General features: G+C 48.5%; 1 protein-coding gene across 1 annotated transcript in view; it reads left to right on the top strand.

Annotated features, from left to right (window-relative positions):
- Positions 1 to 2,146: 2,146 nt before the first annotated feature.
- The window catches only part of TMEM268 (transmembrane protein 268), a 19,037-nt gene continuing 6,224 nt past the window's right edge, over positions 2,147 to 14,959 (top strand). Inside the window, exons 1-4 of the mRNA XM_007449729.1 lie at positions 2,147 to 2,255; positions 7,393 to 7,502; positions 10,297 to 10,404; positions 11,462 to 11,611. Coding sequence (XP_007449791.1) covers positions 2,147 to 2,255; positions 7,393 to 7,502; positions 10,297 to 10,404; positions 11,462 to 11,611 — 477 coding nt within the window. The remainder of the gene's footprint in view (positions 2,256 to 7,392; positions 7,503 to 10,296; positions 10,405 to 11,461; positions 11,612 to 14,959) is intronic.

The following is a 14,959-nucleotide window of genomic DNA, read 5'->3' as shown; positions in this document are numbered from 1 at the left end:
TCTTTCCCTGCTCCAAGAAGCCTCCTGAAGAACTCTTCCCTCATTCCAAGGCGCTGCCGGCTCCCTCTGACTGCCTTCTTTGGTCATTGTCTGTCTGTTATTTCTCTTTCTCTGAGTTTCTCTTTCCCACCAGATGGTGGTACCCAGCAGGGAGGGCTGAACAGGGACTTAAGATTTTATTTCTGGTTTTATAGTTTAGAAAGCACAGGGCCTGGCACTAGAAGGTTCTTAGGGAGTGTCTGTGGAGTAAAAATAATGATTGCTATATTCCTTTTTGCCCCGTGCTGCACTTGAGTGATTCAGGTATGAATTCTTTAAACCTCACAACAGCCTCGTTACATTATTCCCATTTACATGTGTAGAAACTGAGGAAGATACAAGTCACTTGCTCCAGGTCGTACACGTGGGAGGTGGCAGGACTGTGCAGGTTGCTTTTATCCATTACGCTAAATGGCCTTCAGATGAATGAATTCTCCTGGTTGGGACTTTGTGGAGGCTAATTGGGCCAACTGGGGTGCTGGGATTTCTTCTTCCCAAAGACAATGTCTAGTTGTGGGATTTCTCAGCTAATGAACCTTCCATGCAGTCTGGAAGGATGTCTGTGCAGCTCCAGCTTGTGGGTGGTCCCTCCTGCCTGGAGGAGGGAGGGTGGGCTCAAGGAACTTTCTGAGATTCCAGTACAGCTTCTCCGGGCAGCAGGTTCCTAGCTATGATGTCCCTGGGTTCCTGGTCTAGAAAATGGATCCAAGGATTCTGTTTGTCTCCTGGGCCTAGGATATAATCAGGTGAAGCAGGAAAGGGCCTCAGTTATTGCCAAGTGCAGGGCAGACATCCTTGGGCTGTTGTTGTTGCTTTCATGCCTCTTGGGGGATACAAGATAAGAGGGAGGAAGTAAGGGGTGATATGACTGACCGGTACTCAGTGATATTTGGGAGTGCCTGCTGTGCGCCAGGCTTGGGCTAGGTAAGGGGAGATGGTCCCTGCCCTCCCACAGCTTGGCAGCTCAGATGCCAATTGGAGCTTGTTACTAGATCACACCTGGGAAATGCAGTCTCCCTCGACCCAGTCTTTTTTTTTTTTGCAGTACGCGGGCCTCTCACTGTTGTGGCCTCTCCTGTTGCGGAGCACAGGCTCCGGACACGCAGGCCCAGCAGCCATGGCTCACGGGCCCAGCCGCTCTGCGGCATGTGGGATCTTCCCAGACCGGGGCACAAACCTGCATCCCCTGCATCGGCAGGCGGACTCTCAACCACTGCGCCACCAAGGAAGCCCGACCCAGTCTTTTTTAAGGCGGTTTAAGGAGGAGGCTCAGCGATAGCCAGACCTGGGTGCTGAGGTTCAGGGGCATGGGCATGATGGGCTTGGATTCTGCAGCTGGATGGCCTGGTCCATCTCCTGTCTCCACAGCTCCCAGCCATCCCACCTTGGGCAGGTCATGTCACATCTTTGACCCTCTGTTTTCTCTCCTGTTAAATGGGAAAAACCTGTGAGGAAATGGGCCTTATGATGAGCAGGGTACTGCATACCATACTTATGTTTCCTTGTGTTACCCTCACAGCAGCCATGCCAGATAGGCCTCCCTGAACCCATTTTACAGATGAGGTCAGAACGGCTCAGGGAGTTAAGTACCTTGACAGTGAATGTCCCAGAGCATGTGAGGGCTGAGTGAAGGTTCAAATCTAGGTCTTTTGGTGCTAAAGTCCTTGCTCTTTTCTTTTCATAACATTTTGCTGCTTTGTATAAACAAGGCTCCCGGAAGGGAAATCCCAGATGCCTGGGAGTGGGGCCTGGTCAGCTCGTGAGTTCTCTGTGGGTCCCTCGATGTGTCTGAGCTGGAGAAGATCCCAGAGCAGAGGAAGTTCCTCAGTCAAGGCCTTGGAGGGTTTTAGCCCTTGCCGCTCACTCCCTCTGAGAACGTTCCTCAGCATGATCAGCAAGTCCACAGTCCAAGGGAAGACTCTGGGTGGCTCTCACTGGTCTGGTGATGGCTTTGGCCTTGAGAGCCTGAGGAGCCTGGCCTGCCCAGGACCAGGCCTGAAGTTCTTTCTCGTGATGTTGTTTTCTGAAGGCAGGCGAAGCTGAGCTGGCTGCTCCAGGATGCACCACAGCTCTGAGAAGGGGAAGCAGACGTCCTGCTGGCTCTGCTATGGCGTGTGAACCGCAGATGGACCCCGGCGGGGCGGCCGGCCCCTTGCCCACCTCCTCCCCTGGGTGGAGCGCCCTGCCTGGCGGGAGCCCTCCTGGCTGGGGGCAAGGTAGGATCATGACCCTTAATTCCTTCCTCCCCTATCCCCCCAGGATGCTGAACTGGACTCACATAGTATGATTGAGGGGAGGGGAGCGGAGGGGCACAAAAGTGTCTTTAGATAAGGGTGGGCATTTGGGGATGTGTTTCCAGGCCAGTTTCTGTCATTTCTACCTATTCTCTCTGTCACCAACTCCTTAGATTGCCCTCTGCCAGGATCCCTGCTGTAGCTTCCTAGCACCTTTCCTCCTTGCCTCTTCTGTTCTCTGCATGGTGTCTCAGAGAGATTTTTTAAAATGCACAGCCAACCAAATCACTTTCTGTTTCAGTGTTTCCCATTAGGCTTAGCATGAAGACCTATCATTCGCCAGCTTGCCAGGCCTGCCTAAATGGCTCTTGCTGCCCCTGTTCTCTGTTCCTGCCATGCTGCCCTGCCCCAGGACCTTTGCACCTGCTGTCCCTTCTGTGTGTTATGCCCTTTCCCTGCCTCCTTTGCCCTGCTTAATTTCCATCCATCCTTCAGAGCTAAGTTCAGATATCCCTTCCATGGGGAATCCTCTCCTGATGGCCCAGCCTAAGCTGGGACCCTCTGATATATTCCTGTTTCTCCCTATAGCAATTACCAGTCTGTAATTAAATAATTACCTGTGTAATAAAGTGTTGAATGTCCAGTTTCCTCACTAGAATGTAAGCTCCACGAGTGCAGGGGCCCTGTTTTGCTTTGTTCATCACTGTGTCTATAGTACTTAGCACATGGCTTGGCCCATAGTATTATTATTTTAAAAATTGTATTATTATTTATTTTATTTATTTATTTTTCGCTGCATTGGGTCTTTGTTGCTGTGTGCAGGCTTTCTCTAGTTGCGGTGAGTGGGGGCTACTCTTTGTTGCGGTGCGCAGCCTTCTCATTGCAGTCTCTTCTCTTGTTGCAGAGCACGGGCTCTCGGCACCCGGGCTTCAGGAGTTGTGGCTCACGGGCTCTGGAGCGCCGGCTCAGTAGTTGCAGCGCACAGGCTTAGTTGCTCCGCGGCATGTGGGATCTTCCCAGACCAGGGCTCAAACCCGTGTCCCCTGCATTGGCAGGCGGATTCCTAACCACTGCACCACCAGGGAAGCCCTTTGCCCATAGTAGATGCTCAATAAGTATTTTGTTGAATGAATGAATGAGTGGCTGGGCATAGGCAAGGGGAGATGGCATTTTGCATTGTGGCTTGTTTCTTAGATAATTTAAAACTTAAAAACAAGGGTTCCTTTTATGACTACTGTTATTAGGAAAGCAGTTCACATACACACACACACCAGTAGAATGAAATGGAATGGAATAATTTGCCTTCAGCCCTTTGAAGATACAGCTCTACTGGTTTTTGGCAAGCCAGTTGTTGCCCCTTTATAGGAAATAGCTCCCTCCACACACACACACACACACACACACACACACACACACACACACACACACACACACACACACACACACACACACACACACACATGCTTCTTTGGTAGCTTTTCAGATCCTTTTTCTTAGCCTAGGTGTAAAAACAAATATTTCTAAGTGGAGGACTTGCAGTTCTCACATTGAGGAGCAGATAAGAGAGATTATTACCAAGAATCTAGGAACTCATGGTTTGAAAGGGAAACAGAGACACTATGAAAAGTCCTCACATTGCTTAGGCAAACACTGTCCTCATAGTGCAAAGAGCCAGGCTAGGGGAGTGGTTCACAACCTCCATGCCTGGGATCCAGCTCAGCGTGGGTTTTCTGCTCTGTGCTGTGCAGTGGAGGGCTAGTCTGAGGCTCCGCACAGCACGACTGCCTGCATTTTGTATGCTACCCTTTCTCTTCACTTTTTCTCTTCTTACTTTCATTTCCCCTGGTACCACCAGGCAAGCTGGTTCTCCTTTACGAGGTTCAGTTTCCTTTTCCATTGTAATGGTTTTCCACCTCCTAGGAGTCTTGGAGGATTAAATGCAATCGCGACTGTGAGCCTAAGCCCGTGCCTGTTGCATAGGATGGGATCAGTCCCTGGAAGCTATTCTTATCGTATTTTATTGTTCTGTTTTATTTTGGTCTTGATCTTCTTTTTGTCTGTTTTCCCTCATTTGCTTATTTTTAAATCTAATTTTATAATTTTATCTTTTCATATTTTATTTTATGAAGCCACCTTAAATCCTTTCTGGAACAAGGTGTGGGAAGGTAAAAACCAACACAGCTAAACTGGTTTGCCTTTATGGTAACTTAGGAGCTTTGACAAACTGGCTTTTAAATTATGACAACAGTAGCAGCCAGGCATTCAGTACCCATTTTGCACCAAGCCCATAATTTTCATCATCTTAATTATTTGCAAAATCCTCCGCAGTGGATATAATCATCCTCTAAGGGGGTGGCCAGGGATTAAATTGTTTCTTCAAGGTGCTCTGTTAGTGAGAGGCTGAGTTACCATTTGAACCCCAAAGCATCTAGCTTGTGCTTTCCCCACCTCATTTATACAGGAAGCATTTATTTAGTGCCTACTGTACACCTGGCACTGAACCCAGCTCAGGGGATTCAGTGATGTGCAAAACCAACGTGGGAGTATATAGTCTGATGGAGACAGTCTATACGTGTGCATACACATGTGCTCATCTTTGATAAGCATAAAGGAGAAGAGCATGTAGTTATGGGCACGTTTATCCGACAGATTTGATCTGCTACGAGTTTAGAATGTCAGGGAGGACTCCCTGGGCAAGGGATTAATGAGCTGGAACACAAATGATGACTTGGATATAACGGAGTGAGGCTAGGTGGACGTGTTCTAGGGAGAGAGCCGGAAGAGCATGTACAAAGGCCCTGGGGTGGGAGAGAACACTACATGTCCAAGGGGCTAAGGAGGCTGGGGTGGCAAGACACAGAAGGAGGCTGAGGCTTCAAGGTGAGCTTGGCAGGAGGCTAGTTCTTCGAAGGGCCGGGGGAGCTTGGTGAGGAGGTTGGTTTTTGCCAGAGGACTGGGAAGCTATTGAAAGTTTTACCCAGAGAATTTGTATTAATCTGATTTGTGCTCTGGCTGCTGTGTGAATGCATTGTAAGAGGAAGAGCAGGTTGGAGAAACCAGATAGGAGACTACGGCAGGTGCAGGGAGAGGTGAAGGGAGCCTGGCCTAGGGTTGTGGTGAAGATACCAAGGGGTGCACGGAGCTGGGAGAGATTTTGTTGGCCCAGGTGGCAGGGCCCAGGGATGGACAGGGTGGGGGTTAGAGGAGCGTTTGGGTGGGCCAGGGATTCCCAGGAAGGTAGAGCTAATCATTTTGCTTTAAGTCTCAGGGATTAACCCCGAGCTGGGCCCTGAGCCAGCAGGTAACATGTTCATGGTTTAATCCCTTCAGTCCTGCCTCCTTTTCGGAGCAACAGCTACAGAAAATGTGCTGAAATATTCAGCTCCCAGCCCTGCGTGGCTGAACGCTGGGATCCTAGAATCTTAGGGCTGGACTACCCTGCAGCAGCTGCCCTAGCTGCTCTCTGGTGGCTCCCTGGTCCTCGTACGTGATGGAAGGAGATCTTGGTCCTTTTGTTCAGAGTTTCTCTACTCAGAAGGGAAGTTGGTTTGGCTTCTTTCTGCTGCCCTTCCTGCCTGGACCCGAGGGGATTTCACTGTAGCTGGCCTCCCTCGGGTCTCCTGGTCTGGCTTCATTGCAGCCCTGCAGGGCATCCTCGAATAAATTTGATAGCCATTGTGACAAGCCTGAGATGATGTGTGTTTTTGAGGTATGACTTCACTCGATATATGCTTTTAAAATGTTGAGCGAGTGCAGAGACACTGGGGAGGGCTTGCCCGTAAGTCAGCGGATTAGTTTTCTGTGACTGTTGTAACAGGTGCCACTAACAGTGGCTTAGCAAATGCAGTTCTTCTCTTACAGTTCTGTAGGTTAGAAGTCTGACACTGGCCAGACTGTCGGCTCACAGCCTGACAGCCCTGGTCAGCAAGGCTGCATTCCTTTAGGAAGCTCCAGCGGAGAATCTGTTTCCTTTTCTTTTCCAGCATCTAAAGGCCACCCACAGTCCTTGGCTGCTGAAGCCTTCCGCCATTTGTTATTTTTACTTTTATATTTATTTATTTACTTGGCTGCATCGGGTTTTAGTTGCGGCGTGCGGGCGGCACACAGGCTTCTCTCTAGTCGTGGCGCGTGGGCTCTAGAACACTCGGGCTTAGTTGCCCTGTGGCATGTGGGATCTTAGTTCCCCGACCAGGGATTGAACCCGCGTCCCCTGCATTGGAAGGCGGATTCTTAACTATTGGACCACCAGGGAAGTCCCCTTCTGCCATTTTAAAGCCAGTAATGTTCCATCTCTCTGTACCTTTCTTCCATAGTCACATCCCTCCTGGCTCTTCTGCTGCCTCCCTCTTCCACTTCTTTTTTTTTTTTTTTTTTTTTTTTTGCTGCGCTGCGTGGCATGCGGGATCTTAGTTCCCTAACCAGGGATCGAACCTGTGCCCTCAGCAGTGAAAGCATGGAGTCCTAACCACTGGACCACCAGGGAATTCCCTCTCTTCCACTTTTGAGGATCCTTGTGATTACAGTGGGCCCACCCAGATAATCTAGGGTAATCTCCCTATTTCAGGCCAGCTGATTAATACCATTAAGTTCACCTGCAACCCCCATTCTCCTTTGCCATGTAAGATAACGTATTCACAGGTTCTGGGGGTTAGGGTGGGGACATCCTTGGGGGTTCACTGTTGTGCCTACCACATTGTTACCTCTTACTTAGACTCCGAGCCCACCAGGGATGTAAGTTGTTTGGTTGCGCTTCCGTTGCCATCCTCGAATAAATGTCTGCTGGATCATCTTCTCAGTGCAATTAGTTGTTCAATCTCTGTTTAAATATCCCTTGTGAGGGGGAGCCCACTACCTCCCAGACTGTGTGTGGACAGCTCACATTCTTGAGAAGTTCTTCCTTTTATGGTCTCAAATAATGTCCTAAAAGCCTCCGGCCTCAGTTCTGTCTCCTGGGAGCTTTCCAGTCAAGTCCAGTCCTTTTCCCGTAGGGGTTGGAGGATGGCAAGTCCCTCCTCGCCATGAGAATGTTCTCAAGGCCAGAGGAGGTGATGCCATCAAGGTCTGGGCTCACCCAAAGTCCTTATTGCTCAGCCCAATGAAGCTCCTGGTCTGCTTTCAGAGCTCCACAATGGCCAGGTCCTCACAGTTCTCCGGATTGACAATACCTGTGCACCCATCTCCTTCGATCTGGGAGCCGCCGAAGAACAACTGCAGACCTGGGGCATTCAGGTGAGCGCTGACTTTATGGAGTCCTTAGTACTTTTTCTTCCATCCATCCATCCATCCATCCACCTGTCTGTCTGTCTATCTATTCTATCATCCAATTATTCACAACATTTTTATTAAACACCTACCCTGTGCTCAATGTGGTAGGGGATATAAGGAAGATGTCCTCTCCTTCCAGTTAATTCACTTAACAGATGTGTGTTTTGGGGTGTCCACCCTGTGCTGGCCACTTAGGCGGTCACTGAGTACTACAGAGGTGACTAGGTTCCCGTGCCTGGTGTCACACTGCTCACAGAGCCCAGTGGGTGAGATAGACATGCGTCAGGTAAAGGAGAACAGTATGGTATAAGTGCTGCAGTAGAGGGATGCACAAGGCATTGAAGACATTCACAGGAGAAAATGATAAACTTAGCTCGGGGAGCAGTGGTTATGAAAGTGTCCACCTTAAAACTAGAGCAGCCAGTTATTATACTGGCAAAATGGGTTTATTCGGTAATAGCAGAAAGTTGTAATTCGGGACAGGCATGCTATAGTAAAAACTGGGCAAGTCTGGAGAAACGAAGGAGAAGACTGTTCTTTTATAGAGGTTAAAGAGAAGTTGGGAGGGGCTCTTATAAACAAGGAGGCCAGTGGGGGAAACTGGGGGTTCCAAGTGTAGCGGCTTTTCATTGGCTGAGTTGTGACAGCCTCTGGTTGGCTGGGCTGTTGCCAGGCAAGGAGAAAATCTTCCTTCCTCCTGCTGAGGTGGTGTAAGGCAGAGACCGACCTTCTTCCTGTTGGAGATGCAAGGTGATTCTCTTCGTGTTTGGAGTCTGCAGATGACAATGAGAGGTAGGGCATGACAGCACCTCCTACTGGCCTTCCCAACTCCAGTATAAATGAGATTTCCTTTATTCATTCTAACAAAAGCTTTGCAGAGGAGCAGACACTTGATCTGGGCTCTTGAAGGAAAAAAAGGAGTTTGCTGGGTGGACAGGAGGAAGGGCATTTTAGGAGAAGGAACTGCCTCTGCAAAGGGAAGGGTGCATGAATTCATTAGATGATAATGCAGTACCTTCAAGCATAGTGATTCGAGGCATAGGCTTCACGGGGGTTCATAGATCTGGATGCAGATCCAGCTCAGCTGCTTACTGCCTGGGTGACTTTAGGCAGGTGACTTAACCTCTCTGAGCCACAGTCTCATCATCTGTAAAATGAGGGCAATATTAATACCTATTACACAGGGTATTTGTATGGATTAAGAGTAGTGCTCGAGGAACACTTGCACTGGCCCTGGCGCGTAGTCAATGTTCAATAAATTGTGGTTTTGCTATTAAGTTCCCACAGGGGTGGTTCTTGCCCTTCTCAAATCCTCCAGCATGATTAGGCCTTCGTCTTCACTGCCCAGCAAGGATTATTTATGGCTGAGGAAGCTACATTGCTAATTTTACACTGAAGACTTGAGAGTTTACTCCTTTAAAACAGAATTGCATCATGGTTTAAAACAACATTTTATCACCATTAAAGGGAAACTTTCCAAGTTGACAGTACTAGCCCCACATCAGCACATGAGCTGGTTTTACTTCCCACGCTTCCCTTTCAGCCTTTGTGCAAAAGAACATTTTTCTTAAACAGTTGTCTTCAGATTGGGTCTTAACTGATGAACAGTTTACATCTTGTTCTACCATGTTCCTAAATATCTCGAATGATTAAATTCTGTGTTCTTAAGCAATCCATTCTCATAGGACCTTTGCTCTATGACATTTTTTGTTTGGGCAGGAAGATGTGAATTTTCAGTATCTTGGACTGTATTAAAAGTTATTGATGGTACAGTTCGAGAATAACACTCGTGTATCAAGTGTTCACTATGGAACCAGCACCGGGCTTGTGTACACATACACTTAGACACACATATCTATCTAAGTAAGAGAACAGAGGCCCCCAAAGATGTCCAGATAATGTGTCTACATACTGTACGTATATTTATTGTATTTCTTGTAAATATTGTATGTGTATTATCTTATTTAATATGCCTATCACCTCTACAAGGTGTACTTTGATTATCCTCATTTTATTTATGTATCTAAAAAAATTTATTTATTTATGGCCGCATTGGGTTTTCGTTGCTGTGCCCGGGCTTTCTCTAGTTGTGGCAAGTGGGGACTCCTCTTTGTTGTGGTGCAGGAGCTTCTCATTGTGGTGGCTTCTTTTTGTTGCGGAGCATGGGTTCTAGAGCGCAGGCTCAGTAGTTGTGGCGCACGGGCTTAGCTGCTCCGTGGCATGTGGGATTCTCCTGGACCAGGGCACGAACACGTGTCCCCTGCACTGGCAGGTGGACTCCCAACCGCTGCGCCACCAGGGAAGTCCCTATCCTCATTTTAAAGAGGAGGAAACTGAGGAGAAGTGGGGTTACTTGCTCCAGGTCACACAGCACATGAGGGGCAGGGCCAAGGTTTGGAGACCCAGGGCTGGCTGACTCCACGGCCTGCACCTTAACCGTTAGGCTATCCTGGGTCTGCTGTGAGGTGCTGAGCCTTGGGCTTCAGGGATCCCTCTCCTGGATGTCCTCCTGGATCTCGAGCTGTCCCACCTCCCCAGTGGTGCCTGTCCTTCTCTGAGCTGGAAGCTGCACCCTGTGATTGCCACGCCATGCTCCATGCTCCCCATTCTGCCTTTGGGGGCAGGCAGCCAGGAATGCACCTCATCCCCCTTCCACGTGATAGCCACGTGAACTGGCCACAACACCCCTGCTGGTGGGCAGGAGTGGGGCGTGGTTCTCCGTGGCTGACGGGTCTCTTTCCCTTGGGTGGCCAAGCAGGTCCCGGCTGAGCAGTACAGGAGCCTGGCTGAGAGTGCCCTCTTGGAGCCCCAAGTGAGAAGATACATCATCTACAACTCGAGGCCTATGCGGCTGGCCTTCGCTGTGGTAAGAGCGAGGGAGGCCTCTGAGGCACTGCTGAATTCGGCACAGTGCCCTGGAGTCTGTTGGTGTGGGTCACGGGTTTGGGGGCTGGTGGCTGGGCTGCCTGGGAGAGAGCAGTACACCTGGACCTGGGTTTGGTGTAAGAGGAGATTCATGGGGGAGGGTTGTAACCAGCTCCGCATGCAGAGGATGGGAAGCAGGGTTTATTAAGGGCAGAGCTGGGGGATTGGGAGTCTGTAGACCCACCACTGAGGCTCTGGACTCAGTGTCTGGCTTTGTCAAGGCTTTCCTCCTCTCTGGGACTTGGTTTCCCCATCTGTTCAACAGATTGGTCTGTTTCAGCTCTAATCATATACGTGTGTGTGTATACATGTAAACACATATATACACCTATATATATACGTAAACACACACAGGCATACAGAATATGGCACAGCCAGTGTTGGAACCCGGGCACTCTGGTTTTCTGCATCTGTGCTCTTAACCACTGTGACCTGCCACTCCTCTGTATGTATAAATGGTCAAAAAGCACTCTTGACTCCCATGTCCTGCTTCTAGGAGCGGAAGGGATGGCAACTGGCAGTTACTGATTTCCTAAGAAGTGCTAGGCTGTTACATAGGTTATCTTATTAACCCTTATAACAACACTGTGAAGTAGGTATTATTATCCCCATTTTACGGATGAGGAAACTGAGGCCCAGAGAGTTGTTACAACTTGTCTAAGGCCACCTAGCTGTTGAAGGATCAACGTGGGCTTCTGATTCAAATTTATCTCACTCCCAAGCCCCCTGCCCTTTTCTGTTTTATTTGAATTCAGAGTAAGCAAGGATTTGGAGTAGCTGTTCTAACCCCTTGCCTCTCCCTTTGCTTTTGAACAAGGAACAAGGGCCCATTCTCACAGACCACCCCAATCTCCCGCCCCCATCAGTCTCTGACTGGCCTTGTGAGCTCGCGCATCCATGGAGGGCGTCAGAAGTGGCCAGAGGGTGTCCCTTGGAATGGAGCTGCTCCATTTGAGGACTGGTGTTCCTGACCGTGCCCTTTCTCTGGCTTCTTGCAGGTGTTCTACGTGGTGGTATGGGCCAACATCTACTCCACCAGCCAGATGTTCGCCTTGGGGAACCACTGGGTGGGTGTGCTGCTCGTGACCCTGGCTGCCATGAGCCTGACCCTGACTCTTGTGCTCATTTTCGAGAGACACCAGAGGAAGGTAAAACATCCAGGGACTCCAGCCACGCTCCCTCCAGAAAGGCTGTGTGGACAGGATAATCCCAAGTCAGATCTTTCTTTTACTTGCTTCAAAGAATTTCCCCAACCATGAAAATTCACCCTGGCCCATGTGCCCAGTGACTAAAAGAAATCAAATAACACGTGTGATTAAATCCTTTCTGTTTTTCTCTCTAATGCCTGTGGGTTGTTTTTCTGGAAGCAGGCTGTGTTTTGAGAGAGTCCGGGAGCGGGGAGGATGGCACTTTGAGACGACTGAGCCCTTTCATGCACCTCCTTTGCCTGGGTGCTCGCCATGGCCCTGTGAGCGAGGGTGTTTCCTGGACCCACCTCGCAGCACAGGGTACCTGGGGAGAGGTGGATGGACTCTACCTAGTGCTTGGTTGACAGTTGTGTCTCATTTGACCCCAGTAACGACCTCTGAGGCAGAGAGTGGGTGGGTGATCAAGGAGTTTAGGTGACTTGTCCCAATCCCGCTCTGAGTGGCAGAGTGGAGCTTCAAAGCCTGAACCCTCTGATTCCTGATCTCATTCACAAAGGAGATCGATACCCCCTGGCTTAATGTATGGTTTGCTAATTGTCTTCTGCTTCTTCAGCATTTGTCTTTTGTTACTGTTGAGCACTTCATATGTGGTAGGTCATCTACTAAATGCTTTACATGAATTAACTCATTAAACCCCCCAGTAAATCTCTGGGTAGCGGCTTTTACGTTCATTTTGCAGGTGAGGAACCCGAGGCTCCGAAAGGCCCAAGAAGTCGTCCAAGGTCATGCTGCTAATAAATGGCAGAGCTCGAATTCAAGGCCAGGACGCTCAGATTCCAAGCCATATTCTCAGTCAATACCCAACTGTATTGGTGTTCTGTGGCTGTAACAGATAACCATGAATGTAGTGGCTTAAAACAACAGAAATGTGTTGTGTTACAGTTCTGTAGTTTAAAAGTTTGACAGGGCTGGGCTGCCTCCTTTCTGGAGCCTCTAGGGGGGGCATCTGTTTCCTTGTCTTTTCCAGCTCCTGGAGGCCACCTGCGTTCCTTGGCTTATGGCCCCTCCCTGCATCTTCAAAGCCAGCAGTGGTGGGTTGAGTCCTTCTCGCATTCTTGACTCTGAGTCTTCTGTCTCCCTCTTCTACTTTCAAGGCCCCCTGTGATTACATTGGGCTGTCTAGATAATCTGGGACAATCTTCCCATTTTAAGGCTAACTAATTGGCAACATTAATTCCATCTACACCCTTAATTTTTCCGTGCCAAATAACATAAATTCACAGGTTCTGGGAAGTAGGATTTACACATCCTTGGGGGACACTTATTCTGGCAACCACCCCTCCACTGTCTTTCCAGCTGCTTCAGAAGCTCCCCCAGCACCTGGCACAGAGCTGGACTTTGAGATCTTTAGCAAACACTCCACTCTTGCCTCACTCAGGAGGAGAGGGCGGGATGTTGGGAAATGTGGTCAGGGTTTGGGGGTATGAATTCCATTTAGTGCCTGTGCTCACAGGGACAGATAGGAACTTCATGGCTTAATCATTCTGAAAGGATCTTTGTCGGGCTTTGCGATGAGGCTGACAGAATAATGCTGCCCTTGGGCTCTGCTGAAGCTCTCATGGCCCCTGTGTTTGGCCTATAAAAAAATCAGTGGAGCTGGCTGCTTCTGCAGCAAGAAACTTCTCTTGGGGAGGGGGAAGAAGCAAAGTGCCCTGCTTTATCAGGAGCAAGCAAAATATCTGGCACCTGGCAGGTGCTTCAGGGAGGCAGTTCAGGGAATGCCTGCTGTGGCTCTCTGCCTCCTTCCTCCCTTTCTTCCTTATTCAGCTGGCATTTATGAAGCCTCCGCAAGTGCCTAGGAGATGTGCTAGGCACAGGGCACAGAGACAAACAAGACCCTGGATCTTTACGCGTAGGTGCAGCATGGAGGCCCCAGGTACATAATAGCCCTTCTGTCATCACTGTTTGATGATCCCCTCCAGGATCCTTACTTTCTCATATGACCATCGTTTAATGAACAGTTATTATGTGTTCTGTGTTTGGGGCCTGATATCCATGCCCAACAACAACCTCACAAGGAGGCAGGGTACCTCTGCCATTTGCTAGCCCTGCAACCTGGGGTGATTTATTATTTAACCTCTCAGGCCCTTAGTTTTCTCATCTGTACAACGGGATAATAATTTTAGCTCCCTCATAGGATTGTTGGGAGAACTAAATGACTTAATACACGCAACATGCTTATAATCTTACTTGCTGTTACATAAATGCTCACTATGTATCAACTGTTATGATGATTTACTCTTCACTAGTGGTGAAACCAAAGCTCAGAGAGGTTAAGTAACTAGTCTGTGGTCACACAGCCTTGCTCAGGTCTTCCTCTGAGCCTCAGCTCAAGGACTCCTTTATCCTCGGATCCCTCATCTCTCAGGACCATGCAGATCCCCCTTCCTGACCATTGTCACTCTTACTGTTTGTGTCCTACCCGCATCACGTAGCATCCTTGAGAGCCTCAGCATTTGTACACACTGCCTTGTTTTCCCCTTGTTTGGGTCATTATTAGCCTTTTTCAAGATCAGAAGGCTTATGAAGGCAGGCAAGACTCTTGTCTTTTATCCCCTAGAGAGTAAAACACATCACTAGGGTATGTTGAAAATTCCTAAAAATATTCGTTTGTGGCCAACATGGTACAGTGGAAAACATGGTGTCTTCAGTTCAGTATCGTCATCATAAAGATATTACTAGGTGACATATATCGAGTGTTCATTCTTCCAGGTGTCCTACGTGGATTAACTCATTTCATCCTTATTCTAACCCTTATTATTAGGGGTGTTATCTCCAATTTGGACGTGAGGGTGTGGTGGCAGAGATGGTGACTAATTTGACCAGGGTTATATAGGTAGTTAAGAGATGGAGTCAGGACCTGAAATCTTGGTGATGGGGTTTCTGAAAGGGTGAACACCTTGCTAAAGTTCTAGGCGAAACAAAATATAATCATCCCTTGATTTTTATAATACAGGCAGACTTTGGAGATACTGTGGGTTTGGTTCCAGACCACCGCTATAAAGCGGACATCACAATAAAGTGAGTCACACGAATTTTTTGGCTTTCCAGTGCATATAAAAGTTATGTTTACACTATACTGTAGTCTATTAAGTGTGTAAAAGCACTATGTCTAAAAAAAAGCAATGCACATACCTTAGTTAAAAAATAACGCTAGTGGAAGAATGGCGTCAATAGACTTGCTCGACTCAGGATTGTCACAAACATTCAGTTTGTAAAAAAAAAAAAAAAAAAAAAAAAGGCAGTATCTGTAAAGTGCAATACAGTGAAGTGCAATAAATGAGGTGT

This window comes from Lipotes vexillifer, unplaced genomic scaffold (genome assembly GCF_000442215.2).
Source record: "Lipotes vexillifer unplaced genomic scaffold, Lipotes_vexillifer_v1.1 scaffold230, whole genome shotgun sequence".
NCBI classification, from domain to species: domain Eukaryota; kingdom Metazoa; phylum Chordata; class Mammalia; order Artiodactyla; family Lipotidae; genus Lipotes; species Lipotes vexillifer.
The sequence above is the reverse complement of the archived record's forward strand: the minus strand, read 5'-3'. Positions and strand labels throughout refer to the sequence as shown.